Source organism: Globicephala melas, chromosome 12 (assembly GCF_963455315.2).
Source record: "Globicephala melas chromosome 12, mGloMel1.2, whole genome shotgun sequence".
Taxonomy (NCBI): domain Eukaryota; kingdom Metazoa; phylum Chordata; class Mammalia; order Artiodactyla; family Delphinidae; genus Globicephala; species Globicephala melas.
In genome coordinates this window covers 52,623,772-52,633,547 of record NC_083325.1, presented here as the reverse complement: position 1 = coordinate 52,633,547, position 9,776 = coordinate 52,623,772, and the positions used below count along the sequence as shown (strand labels likewise).

Below are 9,776 nucleotides of genomic sequence, written 5' to 3'. Positions count from 1 at the left end.
CTCTTCTCTTCAACTCATACCTGTGAAGCCTGCAGGGACATTCTCAAATGAGCTTCAAAGATTAAGAGCCCCCGGTCCCTTCCAGAAATATCCCTGCTGGATCGGTGCCATGTAGGTAGGGAATAGGGTGGGATTCATTGGGAGAGCAGCTCAGCGAAGGTCAGAGCAGAGGCTCCCTAGCGGGCGCGGGTCCATAACAGCGCTTAAAGATTAGCAGCTGGAAAAATCCCTGGGCTCTAATGGCCTGCCCCTGGATCTCTACGATCTCCCCACACCCAGTACCTGCAGTCCCTTAACAGGGCTTCAATCGGACCGTAGAAATACACTGAGCAGCCCTGAAATTCTGCGATTTGAGGACACGCTGTCAACTTTTATCCCAAGATCACATTGTAAAGCCAGACTGCCTTCTCCAATTCTGAACCGGCCCGGACCCGCACGGTGGTGGCCAGGTGTTGGGAGCGGGATGCGGCAAACCAGACCGCTCGAAGGACCTCCTCTCCCGCATCCCCGCTAGCTCAGCACAACCCCGCAAGCAACCGACGTGCCAGCTAAAGGAAGAGAAGAGCAGAGACAGCACTAGCTCAATTTCACTACACTATTTTCCGCGGACCCAAAGGCGCAGAGGCTCGGTCTCCCAGCCTCTCTCTTTTCGGACGGCAAAGCCAGCTACGTTCTGCCGGGAAAAAAAAGCTCATCGCCCAGGCCGAGAGCGCAGCGCTGGGGCCCTCGGAATTACCGTCACCGGGCCCAAGGGGACATGCAGCGGGGCGAAGGACGCGGGAGCGCGGCACCGCCCAGCGTCTCTGCGAAGCGCGGGACCCTTGGCGCTCGCGGTTGTGCCCTGATCCCAGGGCAGAGGTGGGAGGACGCCAGCGCACGGGAGCATTCCCGCTCCTGCAGCACTCCCGGAGACCGACTCCTCGTTGCTGCCTAGCCCCACTTAAGGTGCGCCTCCCCAGTGCGGAATCCCTCCTAGCTCCCCGCCACCCCGCAGACCTCATAAACAACTTCTGGAACCGCAGAGGGCGGAAGCGGGGCGGGCGGGCCGCAGCCGAGCGGAGCGCGGGGGCAGTGGGGCGGGCCGGGGTCAGGGCAGAGGCTGCGGCCGCGCTTCCCTATTGGCCGGGACGCCGTGGGCTGCCCGGGCGCGCGGCGCGGGCGGGGCGGGGCGGGGCCCTCTAGCGCGAGCCCGCCCCCGCCCGCTGCGCCCGCGCCCCTCGCGCCCGCCCCACCCCCCCCGCGGGCCGCCGGAGTTTTTAAAGTGGGCTGGCGGCCCCGCGAGCCCGACATTCGCGAGCGGTCCGCCGCACAGCACCGGCGCCCGTCGCCTCCCGCCCCAGCTTTCCTGAGGCGGCCGTACAATCCTCGGCAGTGTCCTGAGACTGTATGGTCATCTCAGCCTCCGCGTCCTCCCGGCCCCGGACTCTGCCAACTCCCGTCGTTTCAGCCACTTCTTCTTTTTTGAAAACCCAGAAGAGTGACTCCTGACTCCTTTTCGAAGGAAAAGGGAACCTCGGCCCCCTTCTCGCTGCCCTTCTTTTGCGTGTGACAGCCTCCTCCCACTCCTTTCCCCGACCCCGCCTCCGCGTGCAGGTTCCTCCCCGTCACCTTTCTCCACCCCCCTCCCCCGCACCTAGCCAGCCGCCCGCAAACTTCCACCTGGCTGTGCGGGCGCTCGGGACCTTTAACACGGGCGCGGGCCTCCGGGAGTGGGCTAGGGCCACAGCGAAGGTAGCGGCGTCAGCCCCCACCGGCCCTGGAGCTCAGGTGCTCGGCGTCTCAAAGGGCCCCCGCGACAATGACAGCTGACAAGGAGAAAAAAAGGTAAACGGGCGTCCGGAGCTGGTTCAGGGTGGGGGTGGGAGTGGCGGGGCTTCGCGGGACCGGCGCGACCGCGAACCGCTGGGAGAGGAGCGTGGAGCGGTCTTTGAGGCCGGGGGATAGATTTGGAAAATTTGGCAGGGGAGGGCAGGTGCCCCGTCTGGGGACGCGCGGCTGCGGTTTCGCGGTTGTGAGTTCTGTGGCCCGAAGGAGTCGGGAATCAGCGCGGGCAGTGAAGCCAAAAGGCCGAGGGAGATGGCCCTAGAGGTCGGAGGTGCTCCCGGGGTACCTTCCAAAATCCATCCCCCCAAACCCACCCCCGCACCAACCCCCCGCGGCCAGCATGTTGAAATGTTTCTTGGTTGACTCGGCTCAGGTCAACTTTCGACTTTCTCACGGCTCGCATGAGGGGCAGCACTCACTCCTCTCTTTTCCTCGGGACCCTTGGGGTTCTTCCAAACGAGCTCTGCTCGTGCTGTTCCCCAGACTGGCGAGGGGCCGGAGGCGGAGCGCGGCCGGCAGAGCGGCCAGGACGCAGCAAAGGGCCCCACTCCAGGGTTCCAGACCCCACGGAAGATGGGAGAAGCCCCTTTCCTGATCCCGCACCTTGCCTCGGCGGGAGAGTGGGTAGTGGGCCGGGCTGCCTCGCGGAGGCAGGTGTCTTGGTGTGTGGGGAGGGGATGGCGACACCGGGCGCTCCCGGCAGGTCCCGGTGTCTCTCTCCCAAGAGTACAGAGAAGGGCAGCCACGATCTGCCCCCCTGCCCTCGCCAGCCTCTCAGCACTAGCGGAGAGGCAACCTCACTGCCCTCTCCCGGCGAGGGTGAGAGCGCACGGCGTGGCGTGCAGACGTGGGAACCGCCTTGCCTCCCGCAGTCGTGCGTGGCTAGCCGCCTGACACCCCTCTCCTCCCAACCTCCATTCGTGCGGTCCCGCGGGCTGGAGCTTTCAGCCCCGTATTCGACGGCGGCTGGCGGGGCTGGTGTGCGGAGAACTGTAATCGAACGCGCGGCCGGCTGAAGGGCCTGAGCCGCGGGAGATCAGCTGCTGGAAGGCTGTGCGGTGGTTCGGGGATGGGGACCCAGCCGCGATGGGCGGGGGTGACCGGCCTCGAGCCGGGGAGCCCGAAGAGCTCAGTGCTTGGGTCGATTTACTCTTGCTCCGACTTCCACTGTGGGACCGGAGCCAGAAACCGTGTATCCTCTGGTCGAAAGCGGCGGTTCCCACCTCGGGGCACCGATAAGGATTTGATAAACAGGAGCGAATCGAGCCCGTTCTGGCCGAGCGCCCGGGCCCTTCGCTCCCGGATCGCTGGGGGGAGGGGATTGAGCCCGGCTCCCGGGTTGCGGCCGCGGCTCCCCTCCCGCGTCACGGTGGCGCCCCCAGCCTTGAGACGGCTGAGGGAGCCTTGCCCTGGCCGTTCTGGGCCCTGAGACTGCAGCCGTCGCTCGCCCCCGGGGGCCTCGGAGCAGCCCAGGAGTCCTGTGTCTTTGAAGGGCAGCGAAGCAGGGAAGGGACTTGAAGATTCCAACGCATTTTGTTAAGCCAGTATAGCCTGCCAATAATAATGATTGAACGATCAGAAGACAAAATTATAGTCAGCTCCTCTGCGCGCGCTGGGCTCTGGAGCCGGCGAGGGAACTTATTGTACATTTTACAAGTGTGATGCCTATCGGTGAATGTTGCAATCACGGAGGTGGGGCCTGATGGTAATCTTGACAGATGTGTGAAGTGTCAGCTTCTCCCGCGCGGCTTTGCGCGGGTCCTGTGCTATTATGTATGTTAATCGTCGCAAGAAACTTGGGAGTAGGGGCAGAACTATTTCGACATACCTGGCTGTAGTGCCTCTTTCGTTAGAGATAGAGGGAGCCAGAATCGGAGCAGGAAAAAGTTGGGTAATCAGACTCCGAATTATTCACTAGAGCGGCAGGTTTAAGAACCACTGTGGGGATTGCCTGTGAGATGCCTAGGAGGCTAGAGGCGGCGGCCCCGCGTGTCTGCTTTCTGCGCCTTGCCTTTGGTTTTATGTCGCAGACTGGCAGGGCAAACAGTGTGTCCCTCACCAACCGGAGTCCTAAGAAAGGTTGTCCAATTCATGTTGGGCTAATTGTTTTGAGACGTGTTTACTTTTCTAGTCTGGCTCTGTTTGCTGGGGGCATGCTCCCTGCAGGACCAAGGTGAAATTCAAATATGTGAACCAATGCATTGAAAGTTGGTGTGTCATGTAAGTGGCGGTCCTTAGCTTTGCCAGAGTGCCTCACAAGTTTGGTGTGACACCTGCTATGGGGGCTTTCAGATTAGGATTCTGTGTATAGGTTCTTAAGATGTGATTCTTCTGGTTCCGCAGAGCCATTTCTTCCCCCAAAATTCCAGATTCATGGAACATTAGCAATGTTCCTTCTAACAACAGTCTTGCAAGAAGTGGACAGGATTATTTTGTTCGAGAAAGTTCATGCATCGATGGAGATGTTAATGTTTAATAAAAAAGAGTTTGCTTTCTAAACGTTGGCTGGCCGACTGGGTTTCAGAGTGTGCTCTTTTAGCCGTGGTGGGCATTCCTAGTGACATCAGAGATGGCCAGAAACAAGCTTGCTAAGGGTGCTGCACTCACTCACTTTCTGCACTCATCTGTCAGGAGTGAAGTGAAGGTCTCATTAATCAGGGTTCCTGGTTCTGTGAAGAGCTAGAAAGTGTCTGGGCTACTCACTTCCTGATAAAAACAATTTCTGAGCCCCTTCCCTGGAAGAGAAAATAGTCTGGAAGTTCTTAGGTACATGGGGATTGGAGAGTGGTTTGGGTAAATATAAGTTGGATCTTTGGATAATCAGGGATCAAAGTCCATTCCCAAAGCCAGACCCAGCTCAGAGCTGCTTTCCAGAAAGCTTCAATTGCTTAGTGTGGGGCCTTCGGTGGGAGGAAGATCAGGGGTAGCAGATCAGAAGTTTTCTATCTCTGTCTCCCCCTGCCAACTGGATGTAGTGGTTCCTCTGCTAAAATAAAATCAAAGCCCACCTTTTTTTCTATTCGGAAGGCAAAAATATTGCTGGACAGTTTTCCTCAATTTAAATATACTATAAACATTCCTTCAACATTTGATGTCTCTTTCCAATTGCATTACCAGAATGCAGGTGTGATAAGGAATTGATGTAACACGTTATAGGTTCAGGTGAATAAAATTTAATTCACACAGCTTTCATTAAGTTCAAAAGAATGCTATGACTACAGGTTTTTTTCAGCATTGCTGATGGGAAGCTTACAATTATTTTATGCAGGGACTCTTCTCCAGTGGAGCAAATTGCTTTATGAGGCAGAGAACTACTTGTCAGCAGAGACATTCAAGCAGCTACTATTGATAGATTGATTCCTGTATTGAATAAGTTGGCATTTTCACTAGGAGTGAAAACCATGAGAACAAAACTGTTTAATTCACTTTGAATGTAAGTCAGTCTGTGTCTCTCTCTTTGTGTGTGTGTGTGTGTGTGTGTGTGTGTGTGTAGGGTGATCCTCAACTTTCTAGGAATCTATTCTGTAAAATGTTTACAAATAGAAGGAACCAATTAGATAATTCTTAGTGCTCCAGGATTTCAGCCCAATACATTTGAAAATATTTGCTGTCATTAATTATCTCAAGATTTAGGCTTTTCTACTTCTCCGGAAATCTCTCCAGTGGTATTGGCTTATTTTTTTGTATTTTCCTCAGTTCTGTCCCATACCAACATGTGTTTTCATTTTAGCCTAATGAATCTTCCCTATTGTATTTGGTACTGACCATCATTGATAGTTCATAGCAGGTAGGGCTTTTGCCAATATTGTAAAGTTAGCAATGTTTGCTCTCAGGGTCCCCAGTACCCTTTACCCCCACCCTCCCCAGTACCAATGTCTAGTTTCGTGATGAAAACCAGCTCTGCTATTCACGATGTAAACCAATAAAGACAACAAATGTGTATTGAACACCTACTCCGTCTTTGGATAAAATGCTAAAGAGATATTAAGAAATAAGGGAATGTGGTCCTGGTCTTCAAGTTGCTTAGTTTGTTTGTGGGGAGGGGAAGGACACACAAGGAAGCTTAACTAAAAATACAGTAGCTGGCAGCTTACCTGTCACTTTTCTGTTGAGATCAAATCTTTTGAAGCTAAAGATAAGAAGTTCTTTTTTTTGCGGTACGCGGGCCTCTCACTGTTGTGGCCTCTCCCGTTGCGGAGCACAGGCTCCGGACGCGCAGGCTCAGCAGCCATGGCTCACCGGCCCAGCCGCTCCGCGACACGTGGGATCTTCCCGGACGAGGGCACGAACCCGCGTCCACCGCATCGGCAGGTGGACTCTCAACCACTGCGCCACCAGGGAAGTCCAAGAAGATCTTAATAGCATTTCAGTCAATAACTATACATTTAAGCACAGACAATTATTGAAAAGTATTGTGTGTTGGGGAGTGGGAGAATGGGTTCCTGGTTTTCCCTGGAATCACACAGGGTAGGCCTAGATCACCAGCATGAAGACTGGCTCTGAGGGAGGTCAAACAGAGGGAGTCAGTGTTGAGGGTAATGAGAGTAATGAAAAGTGGGGGGGGGGGGTTCAAGGGTATCCCTGTGGTGTTCTCTGACACCATAGACAGAAGAGCCCCCAGAGTTGAATGTTTACTCTTCTTTGTACACTTGCTTTGGTGAGGGGCACGGAGGGAGGCTAGGGATAGAGATTCTGGTCCCACTGAGGATAATCGTGGAGATAGCTATGATTCTAGGAAGACCAAGAAGGGAGAGGGAGTTTCTTAATCTGGGCTTTGTGAATGGGATTCAGAGGGGTGGTCCAGGAGCCTCTGAAATTGGCTGCTGGTGTTATGGATAAAAGCATATTTTTCTCCAAGGGAAGTCAGTTCAGCTCTAATAGGCTTTCAAAAGTTCTGTGATCTGGAGAAGGCAAGCCCTTGCTCTTGGATGTCTGATTTGGTGAGTGCCTTACCTTTTAGGGTCTTACTGTTCAGGTCTCAGAGGGGTCCTACATTTCACTGCCAGTGTCTCTCCCTGTCTTGGAGATGGGGGAGGAGGTTGGTGTGTATATCTAGTAAAGATTCTGTAGTGCAGCTTAACCTTACCTGTACCCACCTGTCTGTCCACCCACATGTCTACCCTCAGTAATGGGAGGAAGGGGAACTGAGTGCCCTGCACAGGCTTAGTTCTGGTGTGGTTCATTCTTTTTAGTAATTTTTAAAAATTTTTATTGGAGTACAGTTGCTGTACAATGTTGTGTTAGCTTCTGCTGTACAGCAAAGTGAATCGGCTATACATATATCCCCTCTTTTTTGGATTTCCTTCCCATTTAGGTCATCACAGAGCACTGAGTAGAGTTCCCTGTGCTGTACAGTAGGTTCTCATTAGTTACCTGTTTTATACATAGTAGTGTATATATGTCAATCTCAATCTCCCAGTTCATCCCACCCCTCCCTTCCTCCACCCTCTCCCCCAGTATCCATACATCCATTCTCTATGTGTGTGTCTCTACTTCTGCTTTGCAAATAAGTTCATCTGTATCATCTTTCTAGATTTCACGTATAAGCGATATTATACGATATTCATTTTTTTCTTCTGACTTACTTCACTGTGTATGACAGCCTCTGGGTCCATCCATGTCTCTGCAAATTGCACACTTTTGTTCCTTTTTAATGACTGAGTAATATTCCATTGTATATATGTATGGTGTGGTTCATTTCGTTACTGCTTCTTAAAATGGCCATGAAATATTATCCTCATGTTTTCTATCATCTTCAAACAGTTATTGGAGGTCTTTTTAGGTACTAGGAATGTGTGTGTCCTTATATCTGCAATAGGACGAAACAAAAAACTCAAACACTTAGTCTTATTTGTGTAAGCACTGTCCTCAGAGCTTTCCATGGGTGAACTCTTTTAATCCTCATAACAACCCGTGAGATAAGCCCTGTTATTATCCCCATTTCACTGATGGGAAAGCCAAAGTATAGAAAGGTGAATTGCCAAAGGTCAAATAGGTAGTATGGGTGGAGCTGGGATTCGAATGGGGCAGAATGCCTCCAGAGCCTGTACTCTTTTTTTTGTTGTTGTTAGTATGTTTTTTAAACTTTTATTTATTTATTTTTTAACATCTTTATTGGAGTATAATTGCTTTACATTGTTGTGTTAGTTTCTGCTGTATAACAAAGTGAATCAGCTATGCGTATACATATATCCCCATATCCCCTCCCTCTTGCGTCTCCCTCACACCCTCCCTATCCCACCCCTCTAGGTGGACACAAAGCACCAAGCTGATTTCCCCAGAGCCAGTACTCTTAACTAGTGATCCACACTGCCTTACCTTACCTAAGATATCTATAAAGTATCTAGTACCATGCCCAACCCATGGAAAGTACTCTATCAATGATAACTGCTTTTGCTGTTGTATTTACAATTATTATAATTACTTTTCTCTTTTGCGATTCATCACTTGTATGGAACCTCACACGCAGACAGGGATTGAAGATATGAACGGTAGACTTGGAAGCCCTGGAAACTCTAATTTTTCATGGGTTTTCCTCCACTCTGGCAGGAGATGGTTCTCTACTACCCCCAAGAAGTTCAAAGCTTTCCACCTCCCACTCTTAACAGGTGGCAAGACTTAAGTAATTCCTGTAACCTTCAGACTCCATTGTGCCGAAGAACCTGTTGGAAGCTCTTCCTCCGTGGCTTCTGGAGAGCCATCTCCAAATCAAGTTGCATAAGACTGCCTCTGGCCCTTTTGATCTTTTGAAATTGTGAGCACAGGAAGGAGAGAATGGACGGGAAAATGAAGAATAGCTATGATCATTGCAATAATAGTATGGTGCGTTTTTATAGAGCCCTTCTCTGATGAGCCCCAAGCTTTCACAGCCATCACACCACTGGCCTCTGCACTGTGAACCTCAAAGGGCTTGTTGAGTTTTCCCAGTGCTGTAGAACACAATTGCATGAACATATCATAACAGAGAGAGAAGCAAGCCATATTGGCAATTGCATATCACTGTGTGTGTGGTGGCCATTGCATGGCGTGCCAGTATCTGTGATTTTCAAGTAGAGGTTGGTGCAGTTTGTCACCAATGGTCTGGTCCCGCTATGGAAAGCCACAGAACTGATCTGCAAGTGTGAGATCAAGAAGAGTGACGGGGCCCTGTGAGCTCTCTGGAGCCAAGAAGACAGGTGTGTGGAATAGACCAGAATGTTATCTACCTCTAAGTGGTCTTGTTTTCTCCTGTATTCTCAAGAGTACCAGTTTGCTTGACCTCCTTAGACTGTTTCCAGGGGCCAGTTGTACATCAGCAAACTTATAATATGACATGACCATCAGAGCCTTTACATGTTCCCAGGAGGCACATTTTCCCCCCTTCACTTGGAAAAAGTCTTTAGTTTTAAAGTTACAAGTAACTTCTATGTGAGATAATGACTCTGGGAAGCAGGTCCTTTTCTCATGTGGAAAGATATTTCAGAAAAGGTGGTTTGTCAGTAAGGAAAATTACCCCATTAAAAAATATATATTGATTTGCCATGCCCCCATCTGGCGTTTTCCCAATTTTACAAAGCCAAGGAAGTGGATTGTTAGAAATCTCTTCTTATATTCCTCCAGTGACTTTCTGCATCCCATATCCATGGTACTTTCGCATAAAAAATTCAAACCTGAGAGGTTAGTGCTAGGAATCATAACAGATGAGTGATTTTATTGGATGAAGCTGTATAATAAAGCACACGAGTGGGAAAATGACTCCATTTTCTGTACTCACACTTGTAATGTTGGAGGTTAACTAACCCCCATTGCGATGTTGGCTGCCCACAGATGCTGGGGGTACAGCTGATATGATAGTCTTTTTAGAAGTTCATCAATTCTATAACAGCTTTAGTTGACTCTTTTGGTCTCATTTTCAGTCTGAGTCTCCCTGCTCTTGACATATGAGTGTGGGGAGTCAGTGGCTCACTATGAAT

The 9,776-nt window shown here is 51.0% G+C and overlaps 1 protein-coding gene across 1 annotated transcript in view; it reads left to right on the top strand.

Moving 5' to 3' along the window:
- The first annotated feature begins 1,281 nt into the window (after positions 1-1,281).
- Positions 1,282-9,776, top strand: part of EPAS1 (endothelial PAS domain protein 1) — an 88,750-nt gene continuing 80,255 nt past the window's right edge. Inside the window, exon 1 of the mRNA XM_030857763.3 lies at positions 1,282-1,824. Coding sequence (XP_030713623.1) covers positions 1,799-1,824 — 26 coding nt within the window. The 5' untranslated portion in view covers positions 1,282-1,798. The remainder of the gene's footprint in view (positions 1,825-9,776) is intronic.